The sequence below is a fragment of the Piliocolobus tephrosceles genome, chromosome 3 (genome assembly GCF_002776525.5).
Source record: "Piliocolobus tephrosceles isolate RC106 chromosome 3, ASM277652v3, whole genome shotgun sequence".
In the NCBI taxonomy this organism is placed as follows: Eukaryota; Metazoa; Chordata; class Mammalia; order Primates; family Cercopithecidae; genus Piliocolobus; species Piliocolobus tephrosceles.
The window spans coordinates 113,561,548-113,580,673 of NC_045436.1; the positions used below are offsets into that span (position 1 = coordinate 113,561,548).

General features: G+C 51.4%; 1 protein-coding gene and 1 long non-coding RNA gene across 4 annotated transcripts; one reads left to right on the forward strand and one right to left on the reverse strand.

Moving 5' to 3' along the window:
- Positions 1 to 275: 275 nt before the first annotated feature.
- On the reverse strand, positions 276 to 4,316 carry LOC111553355. Of its 2 annotated transcripts, none has more exons than XR_002734922.2 (2): positions 3,955 to 4,316; positions 276 to 808 (listed from the first exon to the last, which is right to left on the reverse strand). It is a non-coding gene; the product is annotated as an uncharacterized LOC111553355 (long non-coding RNA). The 2 variants fall into 2 exon arrangements; XR_002734923.1 differs by lacking the exon at positions 3,955 to 4,316 and adding an exon at positions 1,688 to 2,666.
- Positions 2,926 to 18,571, forward strand: LOC113223426 (DENN domain-containing protein 3-like). Of its 2 annotated transcripts, XM_026452891.2 has the most exons (5): positions 2,926 to 3,159; positions 10,346 to 10,625; positions 11,803 to 11,918; positions 15,018 to 15,160; positions 18,430 to 18,571. In XM_026452891.2, exons 1-5 carry the CDS (start codon positions 3,058 to 3,060, stop codon positions 18,554 to 18,556), a joined length of 768 nt encoding a protein of 255 aa, XP_026308676.1. In that variant the 5' UTR covers positions 2,926 to 3,057; the 3' UTR covers positions 18,557 to 18,571. The 2 variants fall into 2 exon arrangements, with proteins under 2 accessions (XP_026308676.1, XP_026308677.1); XM_026452892.2 differs by lacking the exon at positions 18,430 to 18,571 and having other exon boundaries at positions 2,927 to 3,159; positions 15,018 to 15,164.
- Positions 18,572 to 19,126: the final 555 nt, after the last annotated feature.

Below are 19,126 nucleotides of genomic sequence, written 5' to 3' on the forward strand. Positions count from 1 at the left end.
ATCAGGTATATGATCGGCAAACATTTTCTCTTATTCTGTGACTTTTTCACTCTTTTGAAAGAGTTCTTTGATGTACAAAAGTTTTAACTTTGATGAAGACAATTTAACTATTTTTTCTTTTGTTATCTGTGCTTTTGGGGTCATATGCAAGGAATCACTGCCAGATCCAATGTCAAGAAGCTTTTCCCTTCATCCTGTATTTTTAAAAAAATAATTTTAACACCTGAAGTGCTGCTAAAATGTCCAAAGGTTATTGACATCCTGCAGCGTCCCCATGAACTCCATTAAAAAAATTTATTCAAGTGAAATTCACACACCGTAAAACCATCTTAAAGTGAACCGTTTAGTATCAGCACATTCGCAATGTTGAGCTCGCCCCTCTTTTGGTATCAGTACTTTATGGTTTATAAATCATGTTTATTTCTATTTTCTCGTTTGATCTTCACAGTGTCCCTGAGAGTTAGAGCAGTAAACCCATTTCACAGGCACACACAGGGAAGGAGGGTCACGTGCTCTGAGCCCACATGCAGTGGCGCTGACCGTGTTTGCAGCTTTCTTTTATCCAGTCTGAGCTTTGCTTTCCTCGACTCTGATGTGGGGCAGTGCTGCCTACTGGGGCAACTGTTCCTGCTGGCTGGGCTCTCCGTGCCCCTCTCTTCTTCTCGAGGTCCCCTCATCTGCTCATCTGCCTCGACGTGACTTTTCCACCTTTGAGCTTGATTGCTAGTCATCTCCACCTTGGATCTCCAAACCCATTAGCAATTTTTCAAGGATGGGCCAAAGCTTTCCGTAGGCACTTTGGAAGGACCTGTGGCATGAGAAACAGGAATGTATTAACAAGCGCAGAGCTGGGAGCCCCTCAGAGGTCATCTGGCCCAATTATCTGGTTTTAAAGAGGAGGAAAAGGGGGCCTAACGGAGTCAACTGCAAGCTCTGTGCACTGCTGGAGCTCTCTTCCTTAAAGCATTTGGCCTTTTGGCAATAAAGGGACAGCAGAGACCTGCTCTCGCTTGAGCCTCACTGGGTCCTTGTGGCAAGAGCTGCCATGTGTTTACCTCCTTGAATCTTGACCACTGCCCCTCAGGAAGTCACGGCTTAGGGCTGTTGAGCTCACCTGTCACATAGCAACACACAGAGGAGCCAGACCCAGGCCCCGTGCGCCCTCAGGGAGTGGCTCATGGCTCCAGCCCAGGCTGAGAGCCTCTCTCCTGCATGCTGGGGACTCCAGGTGATGGACTCAGACTGTGCACTTTGCAGAGGCTGCTAAAAATGAGGCCACCGAGGCTGGGCGTGGTGGCTCACGCCTGTAATCCCAGGACTTTGGGAGGCCAAAGCAGGTGGATCACCTAAGGTCAGGAGTTTGAGACCAGCTTGGCTAACATGGTGAAACCCCATCTCCACTAAAAATACAAAAATTAGTGAGGTGTGGTAGTGGGCGCCTGTAATTCCAGCTACTCTGGAGGCTGAGGCAGGAGAATCGCTTGAACCTGGGAGGTGGAGGTTGCGGTGAGCTGAGATCACGCCACTGCACTGCAGCCTGGGCTACAAGAGCAAAACTCTTGTCTCAAAAACAAGCAGAAAGACAGCAACAAAAACGGATGCCACTGTCGAGAGAGACAGGCAATTGTGCATGAAATCGGTCTTTCTTTTGAAGTCAGAGATTATAACAACTGTGGCCTGGGCTCACCGATGAGAGTCACCCACGGCAGGCAGCCTCCAGGCCTGAGGCAGAACTAGCGGATCCTCGCCATCTTTAGGTTACTAAGCGAAATAAAACCCGTGAGTCAGGCTGCAGTCACGACCTCACCCAGCTTGGGGAAGGAGGGAGAAATTCCTCAGGGCTCCCCTTTCTGATGTTGCCTTGCTTTGTACCTACTGTTCCTTTTCCTGGTCAGCTGATGACAGATGTTTGACATTAAGCAATTTAGAGTTTTGTTTTTTAAAAAACAGAATCATAGATTATCAGAAGTGGAAGTCCCTTTGGAATCATTTCCCCTGGGTTACACAGATGGCTATGGCAGGATAAAGGGAGCCGAAGGTCAGCAGGGACTGAGCCTGGGCCCCCTCCAGGCTCTGCAGCAATGACCAGGCAGCAAGTCGGCCTCCCGGGCTTGTGGGCTGCCCTTTCTCTGGGGTCAGCCTGAGGCTGGAAGAGGCCCGTGGCCCACCGGTCATCAGGCCAAGCTGATGGAGCTGGAGCTCCCCTGGAGCTCACGACGGAAGGGCCCTGCCAGGCCTTGGGCCTCTGACCCTCAGTCCTGAAGCCTCCCTCTAGCAGCGCCCACTCTGCTCCCTTTCCTGCTGAATTTTACTCAAGTCCGTACTGGACATGGCCGGCCCTAGGTTAACCCGGCAGAGTTATTAACCAGGAGTGGATCTTTCCAACCCCCCTCCCGCTGGCCCTTCCTGCTGTCCACATCCGGCCAACTCCGCTGTCCTGGCAAGGGAGGCCTTCCCGGAGGCCGCGGCGGACGGCGCGTCCGGCCTTTGGGCCCCCACGCTCTCCAGGGTGGGTCCAGGGACTGCCAGATCAGGGGACCCTTTGCGCCCTGGAGCCTAGGGGGCTGGATGACGTCGCCGGGCACCTGAGGACCCCGCCCGTTCCTCCCTCGGTCCCCCAGGGAGCGGGCGGCCAGTGGGGCGGGGCGGGGCCGAAGGAAGGGGGCGCGTGCTACAACGCCGCGCACGCGCCAGGGCCCGCAGGCGGGTTCGGAAATGACGGCACGCGGGTTTCCAGCAGCACCCGCCCCAGGACTGGCCCCGCCCCTAAGTCCGCGTCCCTGGGGCCGGGCCAGCCACTCCAAGCCCCGCCCAGGACCTCCCCATCCAGTCAAGCCCCGCCCCCAAACTCTGTCTCCCCGCGGGATCCGCTGGGGCTCTCCAGGCCCCGCCTCGGCTCGGGCCCCGCCCCTTCAGGCCCTGCCTCCAGCCCCGCCCCGCGGACGGCGCTCGCAGCGCACCCTAACCCCAGGCGGCGCGGCGGGTCCCCAGGGGTCTGCGGGCGGCTGAGCGGCCGAGGCACCCGAGCGCGGTACCCACAGCGGGCGGCGGGCAGCCATGGCGGAGGCCGCGTCGCAGCACTTGTCGCTGCCCTCGAGGCTGCTGGAGCTGTGCGCGCTGCTGGGCGCCTCCCGGGACAGCCTCCAAAGCCTCGAGCAGGTAAGGGGCCGGAGGGGAAACTGAGGCGGACGTGAGCCGCGAGGCAGCAGCCGGGGCAGTAGTCGGAGAGCGGGTGCCCGGGTGCCCCGCGGGCTGGGGCGGACTTTCCGAGGGCTGAGTCCCGGTCCCCCCGGCAGTGACCCAGCGCGCCTGTGGCCAGGGACCCCACCCGAGCTCAGGCAGGTGCCCCGGAGCAGCGTCCTGCTCCCCTTCCTTCCTTTCCTCTCCTCTCCCCGCCCTGGGCCCTCGGCTGCGAACTTGGGCTGCCAGCCAGGAATCTGGGGGTGCCTTGCCTCGGAGCGTCTCTGGGGCCTCTGTCTTCAGTCGCCCCCATCTTGGGCAGGTGCTGAAGGTGGGGTGCACCAGACAACGGGCGGAAGCCGCCGGAGCCTCACGGTCTAGCGGGCCCAGCCGTGAATGATTTTATTCTTTATGCTGGGATGTGTTGTCACCTGGGTAGTGGGTTCTGCACCAGGCACGGAATAATGAGAGAGCAAGTTAGCCGCTGGCCTCGTGTATTCTGCATGAACCGCTTTGCGATGAAGCCTATAGCTATTTTTCTCACTTGCAGTACCATCCCCACCCCAACCCTTCCTCCATCTCTGCACCCTCGCAGCCAAAGTGACAACTTCATCTCCCTTCTGCTGGGAAAGCGGCAGTTTTGGAAATTCTCGTTTTCCTTTTTCTTCTCCAGCTTTTCCTAATTCTGTAACGCTGGCTTTCCCTGGAATCCATCTGTGGCTCTGGTTTCCTCCTGGCCCGCCTGTCTGTGACACAGTGACTGGGTCATGTTACCTGGAGATCCCGGCGTCACTGGCCAGCGTCTGCACAGGTCCGTTCATCTCTTTGCAGACGACAGCATTGAAAGGCAGAGAGGCTTCTGAGTATTTAAATGACGCTGGGCTATCCAGGGAAAATGAAGACTGCAGGGCAGAGGGTGTCACCCAGAAAGGTGAATGTTCCTGCAAGTAACCAGATGAATGTCTGTGAGTGTCCAGTGAGTTTCCCTTGCTAGGCGTCAGTACAAAGCCAGCTTTGACTTCAGTGAAAAAGCCTTCTCCTATGGAAATAGTTTCCGCGTTTGCCTCAACCTTTCCTTCCCCTCAACGCCCTGTCATGTCAGTAGATCCCGTTTGAACTCTGTCTCCTCGCAACATCATGAATTGATTTGTGTCTCTACCTCGAATTTGCCAAATGGCATTGCCTCCTTTTTCTTCGAATAGGAAATGACCTAGTTACTGCTGTGGTCTCCTCAGCCGCGGGATGTCTTTCCTCCAGGGCGGTTACAACATGGGGATTAGTTGCTTGGTGTGAGACATGTCTTTTGAGAGCAGAGTGAATCAACTGGAATATTTGCAGTGGTGCTTTCTTTTTTTTTTTAAATTTCTTTATTATTATTTTTATTTTATAATAGAGAGGAGGTCTCACTGTGTCGCCCAGGCTCGTCTCCAATTCCTGAGCTCAAGTGATCCTCCCACCTCAGCCTCCCAAAGTGCTGGGATTACAGGCGTGAGCCACTGCGCCCAGCCAATGGTGCATTCCTGAACTAAACACGCTGCAACATTTTCATGTTCCCAGGTTAAGTGAGAGTATGGACAGTGTGCTACTGTGCATGTTTAACTTTGTCCTCTTTACTTTGTCTTTTGATTCTGTTAGGGGTTTGGCAAAGGGCGGAGAGAAAAATGGTGAAGGACTAAGAAAAAAAGGAGCATTAGGGGATGGATTCAATTTCTTGGATCCATCCTACTTTTAAGGTCAACATTGATGTTATAGTTAAGCAAACATATGATTTTATGTATTTAGGTTTTCTCCGGCAGTTCTATTTTGAATGTCCAAGGGTTTTTTTGTTTTTTGTTTTTTGTTTTTTTAGGTGGAGTCTTGCTTGTCTCCCAGGCTGGAGTGCAGTGGTGCAATCTCAGCTCACTGCAAGCTCCGCCCCCCGGAGCTTCACACCATTCCCCTGCCTCAGCCTCCCAAGTAGCTGGGACTACAGGTGCCTGCTACCATGCCCAGCAGATTTTTTTTTTTTGTATTTTTAGTAGAAACGGGGTTTCACCCTGTTAGCCAGGATGGTCTCCATCTCCTGACCTTGTGATCTGCCCACCTTGGCCTCCCAAAATGCTGGGATTACAGGCGTGAGCCACTGCACCTGGCCTGAATGTCCAAGACTTTTAAATCATTTTTACCTTGACTTTTACAAATCCCCATTTCTCTGTGGCCCAGGCATTCCTTCTTGATGAGACATGAAAACAGAGGTCCGGAGGTATGAGGGATATCCAGCTTCATGTTGGATAGTGGAGGGCCCTTTTCGTTTCATTTCCTAGAAGGGGGAGTGGTGTTTGTTTTGTTGGGAATGGTGACGGAGAATTTGAGAATGTAGACTGATGTTAGTTACTGTGGTTAGTTACATTCCCCTCCACCCCTTTAATATAGCGCGCCCCACCGCCACCCCTTTATTAGTTGCTATGGAGACTAGACATAGGTGTGACGGGATCCATCATAAATCCATCACACAGGGGTGGAAAGTGTTCTGAGTATCTTCCATAGTGCAGGTCACCTGCATAATTCGTGCGTGTGAAGCTCCATTGTTATGGTTTTTAGTGGACATCATCCAGACTTTCAGTTTCGGAGCAGCACTGGCCAGCTGATCTTCCTGGGTGATGGCAGTCTGTGTCCTCTCTTTGCACCGTCCAGTACAATAGCCACTGGCCATGTGGTCACTGAGCTTGTAGAGTGGCCAGTGAGCTGAGAAACTGGATTTTAAATTTCATTGAATTCTAACTAAACAGTTGGAGAGTAGTAAAAAAAAAATCTATGACTTTGTGTTATCCTCTTAATAATGGCCGATCCTATAGTGAAGATGAATTGCACTCTGTATTCTAACTTAGAAATTAATCTGTGACTCAAGTCAATGAGAGTGTTCTGGTGTTTGCTTTTTAATTAGCAGTTTTAAAAACCAAAATGATGGTTATTGGGTAGGGGTTTAGTAAGTCCGCACCCGGGACAGAAGAACGGGAAATGACCTCACGTCCTGCTGCAGACTGGCAGAGGTGACTAGCATCTCAGTGGTGGTGGGGTCTGTGGGCTGAGGGCAGCCACAGCTTGTATCACCAAGTAACCTCTGAACACTCTTGTGCCAAGACTTCCGTTGTCAGGAATTTATTCTAGGGAAAGAACTGGGTGCGTGCAAGTGTGTGTCACTGCTCTGTTCAGTGTGGTGAAGACTTGAGAGCCACCCACACATCTCTCAGGAGGAGGCTGGGTCAATACATGACTGAGTTGACACATGCTGTGTTATTGTGATACTGCACAGTTGTGAACAGGGAGGTCAGCCACATGGAGTAGTTAAAACAGCTAATGGAACCTGTTATGTAGGATTACTACATTTGTGAAACAAATCTATACATTTATACATGCATTAAAATGTATAAAATGCATACAAATTCATAAAATGGGAAGGATATAGTCACCCTGTACAAAGTGTGTCATCCCTTTCTATTAGCTCCTTTATTATTTCTATATTGTTGTTTATTTTTTTGGGAGGGGGACGGACTTTCGCTCTTGTTGCCCAGGCTGGAGTGCAATGGTGCAGTCTCGGCTCATCACAACCTCCGCCTCCCAGGTTCAAGTGATTCTCCTGCCTGAGCCGCCCGAGTAGCTGGGATTACAGGCATGTACCACTATGCCTGGCTAATTTTGTATTTTTAGTAGGCAGGGGGTTTCTCCATGTTGGTCAGGCTAGTCTTGAACTCCCAACCTCAGGTGATCTGCCCGCCTCAGCCTCCCAAAGTGCTGGGATTACAGGCATGAGCCACTGTGCCTGGCCTTTATATTGTTATTTTGCAAAATGAGATTGTATTGCTTGTCCATTCAGAAAAGACAACAGATATTTCATCCTGAGAAAAAACAGGTGTATGGTGAGCAACTGAATGCCAAGTTGATTGGATCTGGGGCACATCATTGTAAGTGACAAGAGATAACTAGAGGAATGACAGGGCGGGTGTTGACTCTAGTCAACCAACTGAACTAGTCAAGTCAACCGAACCAATGTTCAGTCCAGGCTGAGCGTGCCTCTAAGAGATCCCAGGTGCCAGGAGTGTGAATGAGGAACAGTGTCGCCTCAGTCATCTTCTCTGCTAAATGTGTGGACGGAGAGGAGTACAACACAATTTCTGCTGCACCGCACTGCCTCAATGGAAGGTGGTAGAATACCACTGGGCAGGGCCGAGATGCCCCAGGGGGTGATGAGCCGGGAGGTGGGGGCCTGGAGGAGCCTGTGGCCCTGGCTGCAGGGTGGCCAAGACCCCCTTCAGTGAGTGTGGGGGCTGGAGGGTCTGCCCCAGCGCAGGTGGAGCAGTGAGGGGCTGGGCCCTGAGCCCATGGAAGAGCAGGGGAAAGCAGGGTAAAAGCAGGTCATTGCAGAGGTGCTCTGTGTCCTGAGAACCCCAGGGGGCTTAGTCATGCTTGGCTCCGGGGGCATCCTGGCTTAGGGAGCGAGCTGGCCTGCTGCTCAGGGGAGCACTGTCCTATGACTCATGCCCACGTATGACACATGGGAAGATACAGTATCCTGACGTGGCGAAACAAACATGCATTCTTCAATGTGGGGATGGGACTGTGATGCTTCAGGGCTGGGTTGGGGCCACAAAGTATCTGGTCTGCAGTCAGACGGGGACGTCCCTCTTTGAGAAAGTGGACAAGATGCTAGTGGGGAGCCCTAGGCTGGGTGGGAGGCAGTGTCTTCCTTCTTCTCCTGACAGAAACCTCCAAGGCTTTGCTTCTGGTTACTCGCTACCTGCCCGGAGCCACGGGTCATGCAGGTGCTTGGTGTGCAAACATGGTGCAGTGGGGCAGCAGCGAGCTGATGGAGAGGCTCTCCAGGACCAGTGGCCGAGGTGTGGGTCTGCAGGTGGGGCATGATGGGGGCAGGGCGTGAGGGGCTGGAGTCCCAGCTCTGAAGACCTGAACTGCACTGTGTTTGTTGCAGAGAACATAGGTGGAAGATCAGGCTTTTTGGAAACTAGCAGGAGCTTACTTTTTGAGACTGTAAGTTTAAGGGACCCCAGAGGTGCTGTGGGGGTGGCAGGAGGCAGTCAGGGGGAGCCTGGGACTGGAAAGAGGTGTAGGCTGCGAGTAGGACTCTGGGCTGTCCGTTTGGGTCTGTGCTGTGAGTGCTGAGGTCCTCCAGGAGGAAGGTGAAGGACCCAGGCCTGGGAGTCGCAACATGTGAGCAGGACTGAAAAGGGTCTGTGGGGGCCAGAGAGGAGCCGTCAGACCAAGGGAAACCAGAAGGGAGGCGGGATCAAGGCAGTTCGAGGATCCAGGAGGAGGGCTGCTCACTCATCTCATATGCTGCCTTGGACATGCTCCGTTTGTTAGGTCAGAACCGTTCAATTCTGATAGGAAAGTTTTAGAGAAAGTGACATGTAATTGAGGAAATGGACTTCTTTAATGCATGCTACACTAGAGCTTTTACATTATACAATAATATGGATTTCCCATGTTTTGTCCTGGTTCCTACTGATACATTTTTTTCTCCAAATGTAAAGCAACATTGTTGACTGAATTTGAGTGATGTAGCATGCAAATCATCACATAGAGATTAGAGTGTGCTTACTGATGGAAACTGCTGCCGCTGTTGAAATTTCTTCCAGCGTAAGAGCTCCCCTTTTGTCACTGCTGCGTCTTACTGGAATGTTGAGTGTTGGCTGTGCCTTTTCTATCAGCCAAGGTCCCATTTCTCTGGGCGGTGGTGCTATCCTTTTTTTCTTTCTTTCTTTCCTTCTTTCCTTCCTTCCTTCCTTCCTTCTTTCCTTTTTTTTTTTTTTTTTTTTTTGAGACCCGGTCTTGCTTTTTCACCCAGGCCAGAATACAGTGGTGTGATCACAGCTCACTGCAGCCTCAGCCTCCTAGGCTCAGGTGATCCTTCTGCCTTAGCCTCCCGTGTAGCTGGGACCACAGGCATGCACCACCATGCCTGGCTAATTTTTTTACTTTTTGTAGAGACGAGGTCTTATTTTGTTGCCTAGGCTGGCCTTGAACTCCTGGGCTCAAGCAGTCCTCCCGCTCTGGCCTCCCAAAGTGCTGGGATCACAGGCATGAGTCACTGCGCCTGGCAAAGCTGTCCTTTCTAGGGTCCCTTAAAGACCCTTGACTACCTGCCCTCGGCCGCCTCCTGTCTCTCCATGCCTTGGGTACCCAGGGCCTCTTGCTTAGGCTTTGCTGTTTCGGGCTAGTTTAGCACTGGAACCACTTCCTTCTTGCTCACGGACTGCAGCTTACCCACCTTGGAAAGATCTGAAATCAGCCAGGCAGCAGTATTTGTTTAGTCCTAGCTCGGTACTAGGAGCTGTATTGGGCATAGTAGTAACATGGAAGAGAGATCGAAGGGATAGCCCATGTGCTTTATGTTATTTTAGGGAAGGATGGGAAGAAGAAAGGCAAAAACAAAAATTATGCCAAGTTAAAGTGGAGACAGGCCAAATGCCCCCCTTTTATTGATTCGAGGGGTTCTTTGGTCAGCCGAGGAAGGGCACATGTCTCCTCTGTACCCACCAGTGCCGTTTCTTCTCACCCCGTGCATCCTCCCAGATCCGTGTGGTAGAAAGGCAGCACCGGCCCGGGTGGGGGCACAGAGGGCGTGGCCCTGGTAAATGTGTGTGTATGGGGTTTGACAATATACAGAGCCTGCCCCCCACCCAGGGAGGGCTGAAGAGTATATCCACGGGCTCCCGGCAGCCCCACTGGGCTGAGTACCAGACCTACATTGTCTCCCTTATTCCCTGTACTCGCCCCTTAAAGGGACAAAGAAGCTTGCTGCCAGGAGGTGGAGGCACAGCCAGGACTTGAGCTCAGGTCTGGATCCCAGTCCCCAGCCTGGACCGCAGTGCTTTATAGGAAGGAGGCAAGGTCCTGCTGTCCGTGTGCACAGCTGAAGAGCCAGGCTCTGCGAGGCTGCGTGGCTTCCCTGATCGTAGGGCCCAGCAGGTTCCTAAAACACGCTTCCCAGGAGCCCTTTACTGTCAGGAGCCTCAGGTGGGAAAAGCTACTCACACCAGTGACACCTTTGAACAACAGTGCTGAGGCGCTAGTGTTTGTGGGCACCGAGGGGAGGAGAAAAACAGTGAAGCTCAGACAGAAAGGACACCCTGGAACAAGAAGTAACTCTTATTTTTCCCTTTTTTAGGTTGCTCAGAAAAAGGGAGTCAAACATCTTTCTGCTCTTGATCCAGAGGTCTTGTCCATTTTCGTGCCTCCTTTTATCAGTAAAGAGGACAGTCAAATGGCTGGTGCAAACTGTGGCACTCTCGGTAAAACCAGGAGGCGCTCCTTCAGAAAGAAGAGAGAGAGGCCCAGACCAGAGCAGTGGAAGGGCCTCCCGGGGCCCTCCAGAGTGCCAGAGCCTGAGGATGTCACCGTCCCGGACGGCGTGGACCTCCTTGCCCTGCCCCAGCTGTGCTTCCCAGGTATGTCTAGGAGGTGGGCACCACTAGGGGCCTCCTGCTGCCAGCCGCCCAGAGTGATCTGTTCCCAGAAACTCACAGGCAAAGGGAGGTGGCCCGAGCGGCAGAGCCAGGGACCCTCACTGCCTCCTCTTGTGTGGGATTTAGTTTTCTTAATCTTGGGGATTTTTTTTTTTGTGCGTGTGTGGTGACAGAGTCTCACTCTGTTGCTCAGGTTGGAGTTCAGTAGCACAATCTCTGCTCACTTCAACCTCCACCTGCTGGGTTCAAGTGATTCTTCTGTGTCAGCCTCTCAAGTAGCTGGGATTACAGGTGCCCACCACCACGCCTGGCTTTATGTCTTTAGTAGAAATGGGGTTTCACCATGTTGGCCAGGCTGGTCTTGAACCCTTGGCCTCAAGTGATCCACCCGCCTTGGCCTTCCAAAGTGCTGGGATTACAGGTGTGAGCCACCGCTCGACCTATCTTGGGGATTTTAAAGCTGAAGGAAATGTAAATCATTGAGTGCGGTCCTGGTGTTTTGGAGAATTGAGTCCTGGAAGGCAGGCGTGTGGACTGCCAGGTAAAACCATTTGTTCCTGGTGCATTCAAGGCTTTTCCCCTTCCACTTAAAATGAAGTCTTGCAGTGGTTGGCAGACAGGTTAAAAATACACCCAGTTCATCTGCAGCTGTTCCACCCCCGGCATACCTGAGCTTCCCCCTCCCACCTCCTGTTTTCCGTTTCACTGGGGCAAGAAGCACAGGCCTGCACTTAGTCCCCAGGCTCACCAGTTCCGGTTAACAGGTGAGCTTGCGTTTTGGGGCTTTATTTTTCTGGTGGTCTTCAGAAAACTCAGACAAAGCACCTAGCATAAGCACCCACCTCAGAACTTGGTGCTATTTCCTGGTCACAGGGATTATAAACTCGGGACAGGCGCCAGATGGGCGGCTGCGCCCAGCAAGCACTGCCACTGGCTAGCAGGTGCTTGAGAGCTTGTAAAGAAATTGCTGTGTGGGGAGGGACACAGGGAGGAGAGATGGCCGGAGGCGTGATCGGGAGAATAAACTCACCTTGGACATGAAGGCGCTGCCACTGATAACTGGAGAGGTGTGTCCTGAACACTGTGAAGTAATCAGCTCGTGGGTAACCCAGGCCACATGGCAAGAACAGGATTCTTCTTCGTCTCTTTCTGCCTGCAGGGGGTGTGTGCGTGGCCACTGAACCCAAGGAGGATCGCGTCCACTTCCTGGTGCTGACCGATGTCTGCGGGAATAGGACCTATGGCGTGGTGGCCCAGTACTACCGGCCCCTGCACGTAGGTGGTTCCCGTTACTCCCCTCTGAAATTGGGTTTAGATTTTTTATTATGGTGAAATACACATAACGCAGCATTCACCATTTTAACCATTTTAAAGTGTGCAGTTCTGGAACATTAAGTACATCCACAGCATTGTGCAACCGCCACCAGTGTCTGGGTCCAAAACGTTTTCATCATCCCTGAAAGCCCCATACCATTAAGGCTTCAGTCCTGCTTCCCCTTCCTGCCTGGCGATGGCTAATCTGCTTGCTTTTTTTTTTTTTTTTTTTGAGACGGGGTCTCACTCTGTCGCCCAGGGTGGAGTGCAGTGGCGCCATCTCAGCTCACTGCAACCTCCGCCTCCTGGGTTCAAGTGGTTTTTCTGCCTCAGCCTCAGCCTCCCAAGTAGCTGGGACTACAGGCGCCCACCACCAGGCCCGGCTAATTTTTGTGTTTTTAGTAGAGACGAGATTTCACCATGTTGGCCAGGCTGGTTTCGAACTGCTGACCTCAGGTGGTCCACCCGCCTCAGCCTCCCAAAGTGCTGGCATTACAGGCGTGAGCGCTGCGCCTGGCTGGCTAATCCCCTTTCTGTCTCTGGATGTATCTATTCTGGCCACTTCGTGTAAGTGGACTCCTACAACACGTGGCCTGCTTGTCTAGCTTCTTCCCCTTAGCATGTTTTGATGTTCATGTGCGTGGAGCATGTGTCAGTGCCCCGCGGCCTTTTATGGCTGAATGACATTCCATCGTTTGGATGGACCGCGTTTTATTTCTCCATGTATCCATCAATGGACCTGTGGGTTGTTTCTGCCTTTTGTCTTTGGTGTGAGCGATTGGGGTTTGGACTTGACAGCGTATTAGGTCTGTCACACATATTGCGAGTGTTGTGTGGGTAGGGCCGTGTGTGTGAATCAGACGGCCTTTGGGGAGCTTGTAGGGGAAATGATGTATCCAAAGGTGCAGGGTGACCAGCTGCACACGTCCAGAGGGTTTCCCGAAGCAAAAAGTAGTTCAAGATCTAAGCCAGAGCCTTAGTTTCGGTGCCCTGGTGCCGTGAAGGGAAGTCTGTGAGTTCCATGCAGTCGAGAGAAGTGGCTGGCCTGGATTCCCTCGGAGCCCAGGGCACGTGTTTTCTTTGTTGATAGAAGCGTGCTTACACATGTGACACTGAGTGTTGGGAGGTGTGAGGTATAATCACATGGATTCTGTCCCTGGAAACTCATGGGGCAGCACTGACAGACCCGGATGTTCTTAATGCATATGCAGGAGCAAAACTTACTACTTGATGCTCTGAATGCATAATCTTATGTTTTTGGGAGAGGTCATTTTCACAGTGTGCTGAGAGCAGAACCAAGGTCAGATCTCGGGCGGTGCATGCAGGGGACTGGCGTCTGCCTCTGTGACCTGGCTGCCAGCAGTGCCTGGCCTTTCTTCCAGGGTTATGTTAATGGAGGGATGAGAGGAAGGTGGAGAATCCTGCCCCTCCATGTAGCCAGTGTTGCAGATGAGAAAGGATCCACAATGTTGGATCTTTCAGAAAAGCACCTTGGGAGTTTGTCTGTGAAATAACACCTACCAGGAGCAACGAGCATGTTATTTTCGTTATCATGAAATACACATGTTAAACAAAGGAGCTGCCCCTCTGGTTTGCATCGGTACAGCAGATGCCACTGTTCCCACTTTGCCGGCCTGGCGTGGGCATGCCTGGCCCCGCTCCTGCCCTCCTAGCAGCTGTGTAGTTTCGGGGTGTCCCGAGGCCCCACAGCACTCACCTCCCCTTCTTCGCCATGTATCCGGATGACCGCTATATCTATCGTTCTTTCTTTTTTTTTGAGACAGTCTCGTGTCGCCCAGGCTGGAGTGCAGTGGTGCGATCACGGCTCACTGCATCCTTGATCTCCAGGGCTAGCTCAAGTGATTCTCCCACCTCAGTCTCCTGAGTAGCTGGGACCACAGGTGTGCACCACCGTGCCCAGCTAATATTTTGTATTTTTTGTAGAGATGAGATCTTGCTATGTTGCCCATGCTGATCTTGAACTACTGGAATCCTGCCTCAGCCTCCAAAAGTGTTGGGATGACAGGTGTGAGCTGCATGCCCAGCCCGCAACTATCGTTCTATTGATAAAACAGTCCCAGCTCCTCTCATATACTCTCCTCTGCCTTTCCTCCGACACGACACGACACTACACTACGTGACTTGAGGGTGGGAACCATATTGTGTCTGGGTAGCTGCAGCTCCCCCCGGCTACTGTAACAATAGCAGCAGCTGCCGCGCACGTGAGCAGCTCAGCACCAGGCATGAGGTAAGCACTTTGTGTACAGTCATTCATTTAATCCTAACCACAGTGAATGAGGTTGGGAAATGACAGATGGAGACATGGTGGCAGAGACAGGTTAAAAGACCTGCCCGAGATGACACGGCAGCAGGCAGGGTTGGAATTGAGTAGACTGACCCTTGGAAAGCGGATGTTTATTAAATTTTGCTAGATAAACAAATGATGTAGCTGACTATTTCCTGGACGTCTCCCTTTACCTGGATATCTTATAGGTACCCTAAATCCAGCCAGTTCCCACACTAAAGCTATCATCATGCCCTTCCATCCCTACAAAAAACCCCAAACTGACAACACTTCCCCAGGGCCCAGTTGGTGAGCCCCAAATACTTTGCCGCTTGTAAGCTCGGCAGTGTGCTGGGTCTTCTAGAACACGACCGCTGTGGCTCCCACACAGACTGAGGCCTCCTCTCCTGCTCTGTCTTCCTGGGCACGTGCGGGTGCTGCTTCCTGTGCGTGGCTCCTGCATTTTCCCCCCTTGTAAAGCAGAGTCCTTTGTGTGTCTTGGGTCTTACTGTGTTCTAATCATGCGTTCGTTCTTATCTCAAGGCCATCAGCTTCTCTGGGGCAGGAATGCATCTTGCTCTCTTTGTAGCCTCAGCACCTCAAATGGTGCAAGCACCGAATAGGGACCCCGTAGACTTTAACTGGAGGGCCAGCGTTGCAGGGGTGGGGATGGTGGACTCTCAGCTTGTTCTGTGCTGAAACATGACCCAACTGGAAACAGATACTGGAATTGCCAAGGTGGGGAGGTGACAATGTCACTGTTGCTTTTCATGTAGGATGAGTACTGTTTCTACAATGGCACAACGCACGGGGAGCCATCCCGGCCAGCTGTGGGCGCTGCTGGCTGCTTCGTGCCCTACGCCGTGTGCGTGGTCTCCAGGTTCCCCTATTACAACTCCCTCAAGGACTGCCTCTCCTGGTGAGCTGGGGCACCGGGGGCTGGGGGTGGTAGGGGACAGCTCTCTGTGCCTCTCCAGTGAGCCAGGGCACCGAGGGGTGGGGGGTGGGGACGGTGGGGGCAGCTCTCTGTGCCTCTCCAGGTGAGCTGGGGGACCGGGGGCTGGGGGCAGTAGGAGGGGCAGTTCTCTGTGCCTCTTAGGCTGCTGCTTAAGGCTGGGGGTAGTGGGCAGGGGGGTGCGGCAGCAGGCGCTCCTCTCTGTGACTGGTAACATACGGTAATGGCATGGTAGGAAAGGGATAAAGCCACACGGTGGGAAGTAAGGTTGATGTGCAGGATTTTCATTTTGTTTAGATTTTCACAAAGAGGCGTATATTAGGAAAAACTCTTTTCCTAGCTGAGAATATTAGGAGGCTGCTGTTTGTTCTGATGAGGTTTATTGACATTTTAAAGATGACCTTGGCTGGGTGTGGTGGCTCACACCTGTAATCCCAGCATATTGGGAGGCTAAGATGGGAGGATTGTTTGAGCCCAGGGGTTTGAGACAAGCCTGGGAAACATAGCAATACCCTGTCTCTAAAAAACAATTTAAAAACTAATTGGGCGCCGTGGTGCGTGCCTGTAGTCCCAGCTACTGGGGAGGCTGAGGCAGGACGATGGCTTGAGCCTAGGAGTTCAAGGCTGCAGTGAGCTGTGATTGCACCACAGCACTCCAGCCTAGGTGACAGAGCAAGACCCTGCCACCTTGTTTTGTAGAACCTGTAACTGTCTCCCTGCTGATAGTAAGTAGATAGGCTGAGGATGTAAAGAACTTTTGAAAAATCAGAAAGACATCGTGTAGAACCCAGTAGGCTCTCGTTATCAAAGGATGCTTTTGTGACTTCGGGGGCTGTAGTCTGAGTTCAGATATGGTCAGTCCCAGTGGGCACTTGTGCATGGAGCCGTTTCTTTTGAGTCTCGTAAAGTTACAGTCTTAGAATTTGTACTTGTTTGATTAAAGGCTGAGGAGAAAGCAGTTAACAACAGTTCACTTTGTGTCATCGTGCTGGAGAATGAGCTGTGGCAAATCGCTGAATGGGTGCTATTCTGTGTCTTGCAAAGCGCAGTCATTTGAGACTTTCTGCCTTGACCAGAGGGATGAGCCCCATGGAGGGTGAGCTGGAACCTTACTGTTCAAATCAATGACCCGTAATTCAAATCCCAGCACTTCAGTGGTTTACTTCTTAAAATACAACTGGCTTTTGGACATAGTTTGGGTCTAGTCTACATTTTATTGCCATAGACATAAAATATCTTTTTTTTTTTTTTTTTTTGAGACAGAGTCTCGCTCTGTTGCCCAGGCTGGGGTGCAGTGGCCAGATCTCAGCTCACTGCAAGCTCTGCCTCCCGGGTTTATGCCATTCTCCTGCCTCAGCCTCCCAAGTAGCTGGGACTACAGGTGCCCGCCACCTCGCCCTGCTAGTTTTTTGTATTTTTTAGTAGAGACGGGGTTTCACCGTGTTAGCCAGGATGGTCTCGATCTCCTGACCTAGTGATCCGCCCATCTCGGCCTCCCACAGTGCTGGGATTACAGGCTTGAGCCACCGCGCCCGGCCGACATAAAATATCTTTGAGAACAGAGAGCTGACTGGTCATAGTCAATGAGCAGGTGAATTGAGCATATGCATGTTTGCTGAATGTCTGTCACCAGTGCCCAGGAAGTGACAGAGTAAGCCTGGACATGGTCCCCTTTTATTTACTAACTGATGATCTTCATTACTTGAAGGTAAACAACGTTTTCACCAATCTCTAGTTTCCTCTTCCGTAAAATGTAGATGGTTACTTCCACCTTTTGTTAGCTGACATGAATGGGTGGTGGCCAGACAGATGCCCTTGGGAGACAGGAAGAAAGGAGGTGTTGTGATGGGCAACAGATATCCTCCTGCTAGACATTCATGCAAACACATATTTAACTTGAAAAATGTGCTCATTTTCATGCTTCTTTCTTTCTCAGTGCCCGTTACTGTGTGATCAGAACTAGAAGGGGCAAAATACGGACACAGAATGCAGCTAAAAGAGGCAAATGACAGAAATTCAAATTGCAGTGTGACAACACGAATTTGTAGTTTTAAAAAAGTCTGTTCTGTTAGCGTGATAATATGCCAAATATGTCTCCACACGGACAAAAAATGGGCAAGAGTATATTTAATTGTGTTTTGGGAATCAGAGTATGGGCAGTTGTTTTTTAAATTTTTATTTACAGATTTTTTTGAGAGACAAGGTCTCACAGTCACTCAGGCTGCAGTGCAGTGCCGCTATCATAGTCCACTGCGTCCTCACACTCCCAGGCTCAAGTGATCCTCCTACCTCCATCTCCCAGGCAGCTGGGACTACAGGCGCGCACCACTACAACATGATAATTTTTAAATTTTTTGTAGAGACGGGGGTCTCACTATTTTGTGCAGGCTGGTCTTGAACTCCTGGCCTCAAGTGATTCTCCCGCCTCAGACTCCCAAAGTGCTGGGAATACCAGTGTGAGCCACCACACCCACCTCTCTTATAGTTTTTTTTTTTTTTCTTTTTTTTTGAGACAGAGTCTCACTCTGTCCCCCAGGCTGGAGTGCAGTGGCACTATCTTGGCCTACTGCAAACTCCGCCTCCCGGGTTCACGCCATTCTCCTGCCTCAGCCTCCCGAGTAGCTGGGACTACAGGTGCCCACCACCATGCCCGGCTAATTTTTTGTATTTTTAGTAGAGATGGGGTTTCACAATGTTAGCCAGGATGGTCTCGATCTCCTGACCTCGTGATCCACCTGCCTCGGCCTCCCAAAGTGCTGGGATTACAGGCGTGAGCCACCGCACCCGGCCCCTCTTACAATTTTAAATTGTGTACAGTACTTTGAAAGTCAGAGTCCATTTTGGAAACAGACTTTTTCAAGCACTCTCCTTCCAGAAGTTTGTTCTTTTATTCCTTACTGAGGTAAAACACACCTACAGAAAAACGCACAAATTCCAGTGATTTTCCACAAACTGAACACACACATGTAACTAGCACCCAGATGAGGAAACAGAGCATGACCAGGCCTCCCCCTTTGAAAATAAAGCTCCCTTTGTGCCACCTTTCAGGCACTACTGCCAACCTGGGGCCACTCTGCTGCTGTCCAACAGCTTGGTGACTCTGCTCTTGATGCAAGGTCTTGGAGCCACTGCTGCAGACCCTGGGGAGATTCCAGTGTGATTAGAAACGCTAAGGATGACAACTGGGTTCTCATTTTTATTTTGCGGTTTGATTTTTGTTTTCTGAATTTCAGTTTATTGGCTAATCTAAAGCTCTATAAAGATTTTGAAGTTGATAATCCTATAAAAGATTTTGCTGCGAAGCTATCTTTAATACCCAGCCCGCCACCTGGACCACTCCATTTGGTAAAGTATATCTGAAAATTATATTGTTTTCTCTTTGCAAATAGTAAAAGTAAGATGTTGAAGATAATGTAAATGTTTAAAACTATTTCTGAAGTTCTAGCTGTTGTAAATCTAAAATAAAATTCTAAGCCTCCTCCCCGCCCACAGCTGACTGACTGGACCCCCTTTTGGCCAAAGGGCCCCCAGAGAAACCCAAAAAACAGAATTATTGGCCGGAATGGAAGGGAGATCAGACACGCCTGGTTCTACCCTCTCCCTCTTGCGTGAGTGTGTGGGGTGTTTCTGTATAGGGTTGTAAACTAAAACTAAAATCCTAAGTCTCCCTACTGACTGAGCACTTCCCTCTTGGCCAACGGGACCCTAGAAAAACCTTAAAAATGAAATTCCCGGCCATGACAGGAAGGAAGGTCAGACATGCCTTGTTATGCCCACTCCCTTTTGGAGTTTAGGCACCGCTGACCGGTGTTAGGTTAAAATGGAGATCCTGAGACCGACAGAACAGACTCTCTGTGGCCATAAGATTCCAAATTATGAACAAAACCTAAGGTCACGCAAAGCAAGGGTGAAGTCACTCCTCACCAACCA

What these genes read in the sequence shown, in the direction of transcription:
- LOC113223426 (XM_026452891.2), top strand. Translation starts at nt 3,058, where the DNA reads ATGGCGGAGGCCGCGTCGCAGCACTTGTCGCTGCCCTCGAGGCTGCTG. An exon ending in GCCCCAGCTGTGCTTCCCAG is followed by an intron (nt 10,626 to 11,802) that starts GTATGTCTAGGA and finishes TTCTGCCTGCAG; the next exon opens with GGGGTGTGTGCGTGGCCACT. An exon ending in AGTACTACCGGCCCCTGCAC is followed by an intron (nt 11,919 to 15,017) that starts GTAGGTGGTTCC and finishes CTTTTCATGTAG; the next exon opens with GATGAGTACTGTTTCTACAA.